The 15,654-nt window shown below is 37.5% G+C and overlaps 1 protein-coding gene across 1 annotated transcript; it reads right to left on the bottom strand.

Moving 5' to 3' along the window:
• Nucleotides 1-5,696: 5,696 nt before the first annotated feature.
• bsdc1 (BSD domain containing 1) lies at nt 5,697-12,845 on the bottom strand. Its single transcript, XM_037695423.1, has 11 exons — nt 12,808-12,845; nt 12,252-12,306; nt 10,058-10,174; nt 9,792-9,959; nt 8,596-8,650; nt 8,315-8,430; nt 8,176-8,244; nt 7,657-7,741; nt 7,081-7,566; nt 6,815-6,918; nt 5,697-6,721 (listed from the first exon to the last, which is right to left on the bottom strand). The coding sequence occupies exons 1-11, from the start codon at nt 12,816-12,818 to the stop codon at nt 6,692-6,694; spliced, it is 1,296 nt and encodes a 431-aa protein (XP_037551351.1). The 5' UTR covers nt 12,819-12,845; the 3' UTR covers nt 5,697-6,691.
• Nucleotides 12,846-15,654: the final 2,809 nt, after the last annotated feature.

The raw sequence follows: 15,654 nt of genomic DNA, 5'->3' as shown, positions 1-15,654 counted from the left end.
GCATTTAAACTCCTGCCAGACGTTCTTCCTGCACTGGAACATTATGATGCCTCATGATAATGGACAGCTGGTAAACCTGTTTCTTGAAACTTTGACTAACCTTGTGATTTTCTCTTGGGACTTCCAAGTCCTGCTCCCTTGAGTCTTCCAAAATTTCCTTGTGACTTCGCCCTGTCATCATCTTGTTCCTGCAACTACCAAACATCAACCTGGATCAGAAACTACAGAGCACCATCAACCTGTTCCTCTTTCCACCGACACTCACCTCTTCTGGATCACCTTCCCTCCTTTGGAAACCAAGGACCCCGTTCTCTCCCTCCTCTCTGGCTCCATCTACAAAACAACAAGACTGAACCAAACAAGAGCCATTATTCAAGAATTCAGATTACAAACACTCACCTTGTCCTTCTTTTCTCTTTCAGCTCTGTACATCAATCAGAATTTGTAAATACATCACTTACCTTTTGTATGCCTGACTCCGTCTCTTCCTCAGTCTGCTAAGTCACCAATAGTTAAAAGCAATCTCATGTCGTATAGTGCTCAAAGTGTGTTGAGGATGACTCAATTCCTACCACATCTAATCTTAGCACAACATTGATTAGGTTATAGCCATTTTGTGTTGGCTGAGGTTGATTAGTTAATCTTGAATTGGATTCAACAAAGTCCATGCTCAATAATCCAGGTATAAAATCCAACATTTTTCAGTCGGGTCATCTGGACAGTTTCTTTTTTTGTGCTGAAACATTTCGCCTTCGATCCAGAAGGCTTCATCAATCAAGGAAATGCACAACAAAACTGATTCTTCCCCCAACAGCTTACACCAAAGTGGAACAAACCAGTTCTGCTTGTGATAAGATGGTCTCTTTGGTACGCCCCCTCCTCCATTGCCGGCCCTCTTCCTTGTTGACAGTCTTGTCAAACTAGTTGATAACAACAAAGTCCATGCTCAATAATCCAGGTATAAAATCCAAAATCTTATCACAAGCAGAACTGGTTTGTTCCACTTTGAAGTAAGCTGTTGGGGGAAGAATCAGTTTTGTTGTGTGTTTCCTTGATTTGATGAAGCCTTCCGGATCGAAGGCGAAACGTTTCAGCACAAAAAAAAAAAACTGTCCAGATGACCTGACTGAAAAATGTTGGCTTGAATTGGATTAACTCTAAAGTTAAATGAATCGTAAATGGCCCAATGATTACCTTTTTAGGAAGTTCATTATAATTCATCCAGTGGTTCATGAAATACTTTAATGGGTGGATCAATGAGCACACACACAGACATAAGCAAAAAATAAAAAACAAAAATTGCTCCTTTGGCCAGGAGTGGCACTAAAACAACCCGAAGGACAAAAAAATAGGCCATAAAGTAAAAAGATGTTCTTGACAATGCCAAACAATTATTTAGTGAGACTTTGATCGCTTGGACACAAAGTTACAACACATTGCCAAGAGCAGGATTGCCTGGAAGCAACACCTATTCTCCAATGATTTAAAAAAAATTTCAAACTCTAGTCTCAAAAAACTGCCTTTGACTTCACATTAAGCATTTGTGTATCAAAAAAAAAATCTAAATGAAATCTGTTGTCTTACATATCTCATTAAGAAAACTGCACAAAACTCATTACAAAAACACACATGTCTATGTCTAAATCCCCCAACTCTGTTTTATAATGAACTTTTAGACTGGCTGCCACAGCCCACACTAACCCCTGTGACACAAGTGAAATATGAGCGCACCATATGTGTTAGACACTTTACAGAAAGACTGCTGCAAACCTTCCCTAATGATGGAAGAGAAATGTGCAGAAGAGAAAGACAGAGAGGGATGAAAAGAATAGCCAGGGTTTGGTCGATTCAGCATTTGCTTTGGCTGCCCTGGAACAGAGGGGCGGCGCTCTGCCGGTCCCTTGACATCCATCCAGAGGAGCCCCTCTGTCTTCGCCATGACTCTGAATGGAGTGGGAGTTATCCCCCACCCCCTAACCATACCCTCCCGGACTAAACTTCACATTCTTCCCAGAAAGCACTTCATACAAACAAAGTAGTTCCCACTGCTCCACGTTGGGAAAGGCGATGGTTTGTCATGGAAAAATCCTGAGGCATCTCAATAGTCCTTTAGAAGGTTTTTTTTTTTATTCCCCCCACAAAGCTCAGTGATGCATTAATTCTTTGCTCACTTGCAGCATTTTCTTTTTCTATCGCAGGAAAAAAACTTGTTGGACTATAAAATCTGAAACCACCTCCTATATGACAGAAAGAACGTGTGAAGTGTTAAAATAAAGCCCCCAAACTATTGAATCGGGCTTGAATTTGGAGACCAGTCACTATAGAAAACCCTGGTAACACATTCCATAGCTACCACCTCCCTCAAAGGGAATCTTTTGTGACTACTGAAAGGCAGAGAGGTTACTGGGTTTCTCCCTTTAGGGTGCCGAGAAGAATACTCGCTCTCAAGACAATGACCTCATCCAAATTCTTTCGGCGTGTATTGCATTTTTGCACGTTTCTTCAAATTAGTTTGCGTCTTTGACCAAACTCAGAGTGAAAAGGAGAAGCAGGAAGAGTTCAGTCAAGGATGGGTTACGAAGAGAAGCGGGAAGATCTGCAGAGATCCTCAGGAGAGAAGTATTTCTCTCAACAGGCTGATTTGACCCCCCCCACCCCCCACCCCAGCATCTGTTCTCTGTGAAATGATCTGTACATGACATTGGTGGGAGTCGGCGGTAATGCAAAGCCCACACATATGCAACAGCAGACACAGGGAGCGGTGGGTTACAACAGGAAATTCCTTTACAGCCTTTCTGCTGACTAAGGCCTCCGAGTGGGAACAGAATAAGAAAGAATGTAAAATATACGGTGTCTGTGTTATTTGGGGTCCACTTAGGGATGCATGTGTGCAAACCATTACCATTCAGGCAAGGATGAAAGAACAGAATATTATTGAATAAGCAGAAGTCGATGAAAGGAATACAGCCACAAAAACTTCTCTCAAGGCTCAAATTACAAATGCCCTGAACTATCGAGACTAATGATTTTTGTTGAATATAACCACAAATTTAGACATGGGGAAAAGGTGAAATTCTTTTTTTGACTGTTAAACGAAAAGCCTAGTCGTTTTGGCTGTGATGTGCTGTTAAGTATTATGTACCTTATGTGCTGGAGAGTACAAAGTTTGGAGAAAAGTGCAAAAGTCTTCATCCATCTTAGGTCATTGGGTTTCTAAATATATATATTTTTTTAATATATACTAATAAGATAAAAACAACACACTGGTGTGGAAAAAACGCCACATTTTCAAAACCCCTGCACTTTTACATGACCCGGTTTGTTTAGTTTGTCACCGTTTTCTCAAGATTTGTGCAGTAGCATGAATTTTCAGTCAAGAAAATTAGTAACATAGCCAGTATTGTGCAAAAGTGCAGCCGTTTGATATTAGCCAATGCACTGTTGTGCTTTTTTACACCAGTGTGTCATTTTAGTTATTTTATAAGCCTGGAAAACTAAAAATGGGCCCTAGAAGCCAATTTGCCTAAGACTTTTCTCCATAGCTCTTCGGCGAAGGGACTAACTATGGATTTGACAAAACGTCATCTCAAAACTAACCAGACTACACCTTTAAAATATGGCCTTTTCAAAAACAAATTAGTACATGAGTGCGATATGCTTCATGACACTGACAAAAGGTTGATGAGTATGAATCTCCTTGTTTTATCAGCACACTCCCTTCTTGAAAAACCACACCCACCGTATTCTGTTGCGTGGGGAGGGGGAAAAAAAGAGAAAACCCAACCCAGACAGTAGCCATCTTTACGAGCAGCATCCATGTTGCAGAGGCAGCACGCTGCACAGGTGTCCCCTCCACTGTGACCTACATTCACCCATCTGAAACCACCAAAAACACGCCCCATACACGTTTCATTCTCTTCCTACGAGGCAACCAGTGAGCGTAGGCACTTAAAAATATTTGTTTATTGTAAAACAAAGTCCACGTGAATTAAAGCCACAGTAGGGCTGATGAGAAACACGGCTGCGCGAGAGAAACATTGAGATCTGTGAGATGGATGCTGCGGCGGAAAGGAGTGGCACTTTTGGTCTGTGCCATAAGTAAAGCAACACCGCCATCTGGTGGTGACAATAGGTATTACGACGGAATTATTATTCACCACATGCAATTATCGCATCTCGTCAAAAGGCAGCATAGTGGCAAACCATTTAAAAGAGCTAAATACCACTACTGTAACGGGGCTGTTTCTCAAAGCAGGCATATATATATATATATATAAAACATTTGTGTTTCCCGTTCCTTCCTCTCTGCTCTGATAAAACACCATTAAATGCTGGTCCTACACCTGCTCACCTATTTATGGGTTCCCAGTCTTTACCAATCCTTCACAATCATCAAAAAATACTTCAAATACTTTTTTTTTTTTTAAACAATACATTACAACAAAAACAGAAATCCTAAAGGAATTAAAACAAGTTATAATAATGTATAATGTGAAAAGGATAAATAGCTTCTACGGGCAGTATTTGTTTTAAAATAGTCATTAATTATTTAGTCTACTACTGCTTTGTGCCCGTCAGCGAAATATTTCATAAACCACTGGATGAATTTAAGATGCTCGTCACCAAATGACTTTAGAAAATAAGAATACTGCTACTTCTGTCACGTCTACAGATACTGTATTAGAAGTCTAAACTGAATATTGCTGTAGCTGAGAGTCATTCACAACACAGAGCACAGCACAAACATTTGCTAACCTTTGACATTGATGCCGTTTGTCTTGAAATAAAATATCTCCAAAAATAAAATGAATCTTGCAGAATGTACGATAATTATTGGAGATACAACTGATTAACTTTTGGAATAACCCCAATTCAAAACATCCATCACCGATAACCAACTTTAGCAACACCAAACAGATAAACTTTAGTGAATTATATACTGAGCCCACTGGGCTGACAGTTACTCACAACATAAGATATCTTAGTCTAAACTTTTGCATTAGTGATATGAAAATCTTCAGAAAAATACTTGGCCTTTGATTCTCAATTTGCGAATAACACAAACTTATGAAATGACCTAAAAATAGAGCTGAAAATGTATTTAATTCTTGCTTTTTGACACAATTTTCTTTTGAAAAAAAACAACAAAAAAAAACCCACTTACAGCTCTATTTCTGAGATCGCCAGAGCAAAATGTCAGATCATTTTAAAGTCTCAGACAAACCCCTGTACTAAAACGCCTACTTTATTTGCACAGACTCCTCAAAGTATTACAAATACATAATTATTGAAAATATAAATTAAGAATTTTGTAGCGTAGCATAAGTGTTGTTCCGGATCAATCTACAATGCAAGACACATATCCTACGTTTTGTGGTTTTTTAATGCTCGTGATCATTTGAGAAATATAGTGAAGTGCTCGACCAACAAATAAATAAATAAAAGAACCTGACAGCTCTGGAAACAGACGCGTGTAGAACAGCTTTGATTGACTCGACGTGTGAAACCGAGGGAAATACACCGCCGAAAAATGACACGCATGCAACAGATCATCTGAACACAAGGACCTGAAGAACAGCTAAAAAAAAAACATACAACTCAACAGTACCCATTTGCACAATGTTTTGCACAAACATGCAATCAAAAGCACAAAAGTACAATAATTAAGCATTTATTTTAGTATAAATATTACACCTCTAGGTTTCTCTGATACGGTACAGATGGAGGAAAGCAAAAAGAGAATGTAGCCTGCTCAAATTGCTTCTTGATCTACTTGGCACAGTCTGCTGCGACATCCATCCAACCGAGAAACTTAAAACTGCACTAATCTGTCAAAATAACAAACGCTACTTCCTCAAATTGAAGCTCAAAAGTCAAATAAATGATGAAGTTTAACATGATCACTTAGTCAAGGACAAGTGATAAAAGTTCCCTCTACCTAAATATTACAACACATTTAAACAAGTCGGCAACGAGCTCATATATTGACATTTTTACGATTAAACAGGGAACTAAAGCCTTTGGATAACATCGTAACACTGCTGTGTGTTTTTACAAGGTCATATTTAGAGTTAAGAGGACTCTAATATATTCTTATTTTGAGGATTCACTTGCATAATAAAAGGTGAAAAATGTGTGAAGAAGAAGAAAAGACAGGGACACGGGTTGATCATCATTCAAAAATCACTTCCATCTTAGAAAGGAGACAAGCAGCATTACAGTTTATGGCTATTTTGCAGCCCACAAATAAAACATCAACCTCAAACAGACTTGCAACATTTAATGGATTTAATGAAAGAAAAACAAACAAACAAACAAAAAAAAAACTCCTCTCCTGTAGCTGATGAGAATTTTTAACATTCCGACTTGCATGTCCTTCAGCTTTAAGGTCAGAATGATTACAAGGTGTCATATATAGCATCATAAACGCTCCAAGCGAGATGTGACTCAGATCTGAGTTATTAGCTCCTCTGGAGGTTTATCTGCACTAATCTGAAAGCTGACACAGCAGTAAATTCTTATTGCCTTGGTCTTCTTGTTGATTTTACAACAGGTTTATATGGTCCAAATCAGCCAGATAATCTGCTACTGACAATCATGACATGAGTGGACAACGAGTTAAAACACGAGAAGCATGGTTCATCTGCCGTGAACTAGCTTTTAATAGCGACACAGTCTGTGTGTGAGGCTCTCACTCCCAGTTATCCCAGTCCTCATCCAGCTGGTAAAAAAAAAAAGGAGGAATAAAAGGAAAGCGTAAGCAAAACACGGTCAGCTTCACACATGACCATTCATCTTTTTAATAAATACCAACCTCTGCAGGATCATCTATTTTAGAGAGCGCCAGTTGAACTTCTTCTTCCGTCATGTCCAGGTCGAAGTCTTTCTCCCAGTCTTCGCTCACATCGGTGCTGGACCCTGGAGAGAGAAAACGAGATCAACTGGAACTTTATTTCTTTGCTTTCTAATCCCGTTTAAAAAGTGCGTGTAGAGTGACGTAATCCAAGCCTTGCTTTCTTGTAAATTTTGATGATTATGGCTTACAAATAATAATAAATAAATAAATAAATTAAACAGTACCTTTTTTGCCATTGTTAGAGGGTGTAGACTTCCCACTGTCAGAGTTGAGCTCAAACGCTCTTAGGTCTTGTGGCCCCTCTTCTTTTGCGTTCCCCGGTTGTTTAGAGGCAGGGGTCTGCAAGGATGCCCCATTTGGAGTGGCCCCCGGATGTTTTACAGGTTCAACTTTATCTTGGTGAGGGAAGTCCTTCTTTCTGGGACTCTGCTCGTCTTGTTTCTTGTGAACAACACCCTCCAAGGTTGCTTCTGTTAGTTTCTTGGCAAGCTCCATGGCAGCGGGCGGAGGCTGCACTTCTACCTGCGTTGGCAGGCTGACGCTGTCGCTGCTAACAGAAAGGGTGGTGTCACGCTCTTCGTTTGGAGAAAGGAGCGGGCTCAGCAAAGTCGCCTCTGAAGGCGCTATCGAGGAGCCAGGCAGGGGGGTTGAACTGCTCTCAGAAGGGGGTGTAGTGTTGAGTTGAGAAGATGTGGCGCCAAGGAAGTCATCTAAAAGTAATGTAGAAATGCCAAAATGACTAAATGACAGGTTTTATTGTAAATTGGACAAAGTTCGAACTAGTTAGCTAACTAGCATACCCTCCTCTTCCTCCTCCCAGCCCAGGGTCTCTATGTGTGCACTCTGCTCCGCCCTCTGCTTCAGGGCCACTCTTCTCGCCTCCTCCTATACACATCACAGAAAAACTGGCATTTAATGATCCTAAAAATGTAAAAATCTCATTGTGGTTGTGATTTTTATAAACATTTATCCTGATCTGTGCAAATATTCCAGGCCTGCTGTAACCACAGATTTTATAACAACTATAGTAAAACAAGTTTGGAAACGAACACTATTAGAAAATAATAGTACAAGAAGAGTTAACAGGGTAAAGGGTTAACTATCAAACAGTGACACATTACATTAATATTTCTGCTTTAGGAACGAAAACATTGTTGAATATGTTGTAACGTTAATCTCAAGCAGTGTGAACTTGAACTGTGACCACGCCATGTGCATTAAAACTCCAGGGTAAGTCAAAAGCTGACCACCAGGGGGCACTCTAGACAAACTATTGAAATGAACTGAGAAAAGCTCAGGAGCTTCTCCAGCAACTGTACCTGATCCAGCTGGAAGACTTTGTAGAAATACCTCTGCCAGAATTCTGAATGGGAAACTGCAGCTGGCACCTGCGGAAAAGAGAAAATCTTCTAATCTGAAGAAAAAAGGAAGAAAACTGCTAGAAACAACAAGTGATACCATTTTGGTGTAAAGCGCTCGTATGGAGGGGCTGTTGACCAGGAGCTCTGAGATTTCTCCTTTCACATCTTCCAGACTGAAAGTGGAAATCCAGGTGTCAAACTGCTCAGGAGGACCTATGAAGAACAAAAATATTTTAAATAAATGTAATATTTGATAGTTTCACTAGAAAATGAATCATTTAATAAAACAAATACAATAACAAAAACCAACAACGCACACATGAACAAATCAAATTTTGCATGTTTAGGATGTTTCAGGAAAGAAAACCATTATCTTACCATCAGGCTCGTTGCAGTATGTAGCGGGGTCAGCTTGCAAACTGTAGAGACGCGCCTGCAGGACAAAGACTGAGTGATTGTTTTATTTTCACACAAACAAAAAACAAACTGCGGGCTAAATTTCAATTTTACACCTAACTTGGACCAAATTCAAACCTGATATTCCCTTCAAAACCTGCACAAGAGCATCGCTTGGCTAAATGAGTTTGCATAAAACCAGTTAGCAGATGATTGCACTGAAACTGTAGTGATGTCAAAAGACTGCAGTGAGATCAACGGTTGATTTCAGAGAAATTTGGTTTTATTGAACCATAATCATAACTGAGAACTCTATTAAACCTTACATCCAAACCAACGAAGAGAAATACTGGTTAAAAAAGAAAAAAAATGTTCCCTGAGGGCTTTTATTTATTTATTTATTATAGTAAGGGCACAGTAAGTCTTGAACTAAATAGATTTTACAGCCATCGAGCTGAAAATAAAAACTAGTGTTTGTTCATGTGTAGCAAGAACAAGCTGGCAGCAAATAAAATTAGATCAATTACAGCCATCTTGTGACAGGAGATAAGGGATCTCGAGCTTCAAAAATAAATGTGGTATACACGCACATAATACACGTAATGAGCTAATCAAGTTAAAGCTGGACTATAACAGACAAGATTGAATTCTGGTGCGATCGCCTCACATGATTTACGTTTTATTGTTACAGTATAATAGTAAGATTTCTGCCACCCTCCAACAAAGGCTTCTAACCAGCAGGCGTTGTTACGAGACCGTTGTGTATTACATCAAGTTGGCACCACAGAGCATGCTGAAAAATTTGAATGTTTGGGGAACAAATGTGACAAATTGCAGGGATTTTGTTGTAACTTATCACGAGAAAAGAATCTGGGTGAGTGGCATATTTATTTTTTGTGCGTTTTTCTTTCATTTTAACATTTTTTTAAAAGTTGGTACTAAATTGATATTTTCTAATGGCTTGTAGTTCCTATAAGCAACATAAATCAATGTAGTAACATCATACAGCATGTGGCCATGTTGCTTTCTTTGAAAATGACGGCAAACGTACACATTTTACTGTTTGCAACTTTTTTTTGTACCTTTGCGTTCTAGTCGTTTAATATCTTATCATTTGGTGGTTTGGTCAAAGGTTTTTCTCAAAATGTTATACTTTCACTGGCCTATTTTGTACCCACCTTCGAGCTGTCGTAAACCTCCGTGGTTCCTGCTGGTGTTGCCACCAACGTGATTACATCACAATCAATTGTTTTATCAGGTGGTGGAGCAAGAGTGTCGGTTATGACCCCAAGGAAACTAGACAGACTCTTTTTCACTTTTTCTGTCGTCTCAGAAGAGCCTTCCACCTGGAAAGGAGGACAAATACGTGCGGAAATTAAATGGGTCGATTTGCATTTACAAAGTTATGTGGGAGATATTCATACAAAAAACTGTTGAGACTTACAGCAAGTTTGTTCTTGACAGCATTGGCTGTAGCCACAATTGAACAGGCTGTGTCATGCTGCACTACAGTGGAGAACTCAGTAAGGTCTCGCTTTAGAAAGTCAAAGGCCTCAGACGACTGCAGGGTAGAGAGTTAAAATATATATATATGAATAAATACACGCGAGACATTTTCTTTATTACTTTAAGAAAATATATATTGGAATCAAATCAGAAAATCAGTCTAGAAAAAGACAACCACAAGTCCAACGCAAACGCATTCTTAAAAGATTCAAAAGAAAGTTGCACATCTGTCTTGTCAAAGCAGCTCAAAGACAACCATGTGGATCAGAAAACAGATTTCAAAGTGTTTTATCATCACTTTGTAACAACGTGTCGTCTAATTATTCATATCAAAAATATGCCTGAACTGTTGCAGGCGCAAGAACAAGAAATCTTGCACAGGAGGTCTGGGTTAGTTTTGTCTTCAATTAGCTATTTTAAGGAATCTGTCAGATTCCATTTTTATCAATATAGATGTGCTGTAAAAATTACACCACTGTGGTTTTGCTTTTGGAGAAGATTAACTGTGTCATAGAAAAAAGCACTGAGAAGCATTAATGAGAAAAGTGTTTAAATGACCAACTGCCATTGATTTAACCAACTCAATCAGCTATTAAAATATTGTTATTTGTATTAAAAAAGCTTATGTGATTTTTTTGGGTTGTTTTTATTTAGTAATATTCAGTTTGAAGTTGAGAGGGTAAAGCAATCTCTGTGTTCTATACAAAAATGATGTACAGTACATGTATGTGATTCATCTGAATTCAAAAGGTTGTGTTGAAATAGCACAAATAGGTATTAAATATATATATATATAAAAAAAATTAAATATTCACAGCTGAACATTTTCCAGATCTGAAATGAAGGAATGCATATTTACTATCAATTAAAATTAGGTTAGCAAAACAAAATGCAAAATACTGTTTATTCTTATCAGGAATAAAACACATGTTCAATATATAATAAAGCAATACCTTTATTAATATATATTTGTTCTGTTGTAAATAGTAAGTCATTTCTATTTTTTATATTTGCTTTGTCTCTTTGTTTCTACTATTTTCAAAATAAATAAAACTTAAATAATGCCGTAACAACTTTTTATAATATAATTAGTGGTTGACCAGTTCAGATTTCTGTGTTTTTATTCTTGCTAATCACATAAAAAAACAAAGCAACCAATTTGTTTAGAGTGAGAATTTTCCAAGAGGTGGAATGAATTCCAATTCCAAACTTAAGCAGCAAGCAATACTGCAGACCAGGACGATGCCAGCAACTCTTCCCAATATCTCATCCACGCATGGAGTTTGTAGATTCTTACAAATACTCTGGAATTTTGGTCGATGCACATCTCTCTTTAAACCACATATCGAAAACTTGATAAAGAAACTGAAATTAAAACTGGGTTTCTTTTTCAGAAATAGATCTTGCTTAACTTTGAATGCCAGATAACACTGTGTAACCACTACCTTCTTACTGGCCAATGACTATGGTGACATTACATTGTCCATCCATTCTTTGGTGAAATCAAGTCTCTCTTGTAAATGAGTCCTCGAGGCTCATTGGGAATAACCAGTCTAAAGAAAAATAAAGGTTGAATGAATGCCCCTGCAAGCTCCTTGCAGATATTGGATGCTGCTAACATGGCGAGCTAAGATTCATAACTGGTTGTAACTATCGTACCTATCACTGTAGGCCATCACTACCTGCAGCGTTCCCTCATTGCGGACTGAACTTAGCAAAAAGGCCTTTCCCTACTCTGCTCCTGCAACACCTGGCAACAGGGACAGAGGATGTTCACCTTGATTTCTTTAAGGGGTTTCAAACATTTGATAATGTCAATTGAAAAATCAAGGCGAATAGGTTCTTGTTTTTAGTATTGCACCTTGTTTTACCGCACCCTGATTTATTGCTTTGTATACTACTCTTATTTTAACTGCATTTTTACTGTAGTTTAATGTTGTCATTGTTTACTGTTTTGTTGTCTGTAGTTTATATGTTCTGTCTGGAACAGGTCCCTCTTGAAAATGAGTCCCTGTGGCTCAATGAGGCTAGCCTGTATAAATAAAGGTTGAATGAAAAACAAACAACAACAACAACAACAAAAAAGACAGTGGTTTAAACAGCACCATTCTAAGTAAACATATCTTTATTACCTTGTCTTTGACGGCCTGGAAACTCTGCTGAATCCAGCCTCCCCACCAAGCTTCTCTGTGTTCAACACAAAATAAAACTTAGACGATATTAGTACAAACTGAACACCAAAACGGTGTATTTAGATCTACGGGCTGTAGATGCTGACAATGACATATTTCTGTTATCATACAGCCGAGAAAGATAACGTGTTAGCTAGCGTCAGCTGGCAGAAAAACAGGATCGGTTATATCGGGAAAAAAGTCATTAATGCGACAGAAAAAAAAGGTGAAACTGCAAACCACACATGTATATAGCCTCACAGGTGTTATTTCGTGATTTAAAGAGCTTAACAATAGAGCTAACCAAGCTAAAATAATGTAATCAATGCTATGTTTTTGTAAACAACCACACTTCCTGAACTCATTCCGAAAAGCTCTAGAGCGCATTAATTACAACGAAAACATCCCACAAACTTTCAGAAGCCACACAAGATAATAAAGATCACATCACATGTTGCAAAACGGTGCTATCTGTTGGGTTTAAACGAATAAAAACAAAAAATAATTTCCCTCTCACCCTTCAGCCATCTTCACACGATGACATCATCAGTATTTAGTTAGCGCTTCTTCTTCTTTCAGTAACGGCAGCTGTTGGGGAGGAGCGCTTTGATGCAACACCGCCACCTACTGGACTGGAGGGGGAACAGGAAGCACATCAGAGAATTAAAATAAATTATAAATTAAACTAAATTAATACTTCCCATTAAATTATTTTATCTTGAATTATTGCAAATAAATAAATAAACATTTTGAAGCGGCTACCTTGTACAAGACCCTCTCTAAATCAAAAGGCAACTTTATTTCCTGAAGATTCCACTCCAGATTTGTATTTCTCAATGTCATATCGAAAGCAAAAACAAAGTCCATCCATCCTTCCATCCATTCATTCATCCATTATATTTACCTGTGTTTTTTTTCTGGGTTGCAAGGTTCACCTGTGCACATATCAAGCAGTCACTGTGAGAGATGGAGTAGATCTACAGTCCATCAAAGGGCCACATGACAAAGAAGAAAAACAACCATTCACACTCTCACTCACATATAGGGACAATTTAGAATTATCAATTAGCCTAAAATGCTTTCTTTTGGTCTGTGGGAGGAAACCAGAGAAAACCTATGCATGCATGGAGAAAACACACAAACCACCCAGAAAGGCCTCTGGGATTTGACCTTCTTGCTGAGAGCAAACAGCTCTACCAACTGAGATATGTACTGCTCTAAAAGTCTTTTTTTTCTATCTTATTTCTCATAGCAGTATTTGTACTTCCTTTCAGTGCTGTCAGCTTTTGAGAATTGCTTTTTGCATTTTTAGACCTCTTTGAACATATAATCTAGATATAACTCTTCCTCTTGGTTTATTCCTATTTTTCGCATAATATTTTCTTTTTTTAATGATCATTTAATTTTTGTTTGTTTGTTATATTTGTTTGCTTTTAATGGGCGCTGAGAGGACATTAAGTAGGACAGAGGCCACTGAAGACAGGGTTAGATGAAGGAGGATGACCCCTGAAAAGAGAACAGTTGAAAAAAGAGTTTAGCTATTTCTTTATGTCACACTTTTAGTTATCATCATCTTTATTTTTTTATTTTTTTTGAAGCACAAATATATCCTTTCCTGACGCAGTAAAATAGTTCCATCGTTTACATTTAGAATTGGTAACGTTAAATGCGTTTGAGATTTTTTAAGAGAGTTTTGACATTTCATTTAGCTTAAAAATTCTAAAAAAAAAAATAATAATTTCAAATGCATTTTAACAATAGTTTTGGGAAAAAAAAGTTTTGCAAATCAAAATAATGAAACACAACATAAGACAATGAGAGCCCTGCTGCGTGGGATGGATCACAATAAAACTGGTACAAAGTACTGATTGAGAAAAACATAATTTAAAAATACTACTTTTACAAATAATCATGATTTTTTTTAAATAAAAAATAACCTATTGCAAATTGCTCCTCCAAGGAATGGCGCATTTAAACATGCAAATTATATTACATCATTTTAAATGGACATACACTTACATATCTATTAAACAACAAGCAAGAAAATTAAACAATAGTTTTAGTTTTTTATTGATAATTTTAGGGAAAGTGTAATTAATGAAAACAGCACACATTGTTTAAAAGCAACTAACCAAAGCACATACATAAACACACAAAAAACTAATTGCACACATTACACAAGATAAACAGATCAATAATGTTCATATTTGACTTTAAAGTAATTTAGAAAATTTTGGTAAAATTACATTATTTTATATTTCAGTGAATCATGTTAATTACTTCTTTATTTTAAAGAATTTAAAAGTAATTTCACACAAACCATTAGGTATTACTGTATGGTTCAAATGACTGTCATATGTCTGCAAATGCTTATTTAGTGCAAACATTAATAACATATAAGTATTGCTGTCAAATATCTTAAACACAAAATGTGAAAAATCTTGAATCAAAGTCCAAAAGCTTATGAGCATCAATCAGTGTGAATATATTCATGTGAAGTCTTCATTATGCAGCTTTTGAAATGGTTGTTGGAAACCATCAAAGAGAAAAGACAATCTCAACAACAAGCTTTCCATGAGGAATGTGAACATCTCAAATAAATGCAAAGAGGTTTCTTTAATTCAACTAATTTAACCAATAGCCTGCGTATATAGAACAAAATAAATGTGCCACAACCAAAGCTTTTCTTCCTGAGTCATTCTGTCAACTAATCAGCGTTTAGTAATCCCGGCCTGACTACAGTCATTAGCCTCCTCCCCCTCTCTTTACATCTGTGGATGTGCAAGCGAGCAAATGTGCTCAGCATATTGGAAATGAGTGTTGACCCCAAGCAGCTGTTCTTTCCCCTCATCAGTATTCTGGGTGGATGAAGAAGGTGGGAGGGCTTTATCAAGCACAAAATGAATAAGAACAGGCAACAAGCCTCTGGAAGTGGGTCCTCTCTTAATTGAAGTTCGCCTTTCTCCAGACGCTGCACAATGTGTGCGTATGTCCTCCAATATGTCTCCCTTGTCCGGCTCCTCAATCCCCTTAATTGGGTCTTTCAGTCCCCTAATTAACTCTGTCAGTGCAGGTTGAACTGAGCCAAGTTAGGAGAAAAAAATCCTCCATTGATCAGTTAACTTATCCATCTGTCTACATGAGCATGAGATTAAACGAACAAAAGAAGAATGTGTAATTCTATCACTGCGTTTTTATGTCTGTCTCTGTGTGAGTGCTAAAGTCTTTTTATTGGAATTGTTTAAATTATGTGAGTCTTGCATATCATATAATGAGAAAAATGTGTTTTGTTTGTACAAAGTAAATAAAAATGTAACTCAGAAATGAGACAAAATATAAATATTACACTTAAAGTATTGCCATA

This window comes from Nematolebias whitei, chromosome 21, assembly GCF_014905685.2.
Source record: "Nematolebias whitei isolate Nwh7 chromosome 21, NemWhi1, whole genome shotgun sequence".
In the NCBI taxonomy this organism is placed as follows: Eukaryota; Metazoa; Chordata; class Actinopteri; order Cyprinodontiformes; family Rivulidae; genus Nematolebias; species Nematolebias whitei.
This window is presented reverse-complemented; position numbering and strand designations above follow the sequence as displayed.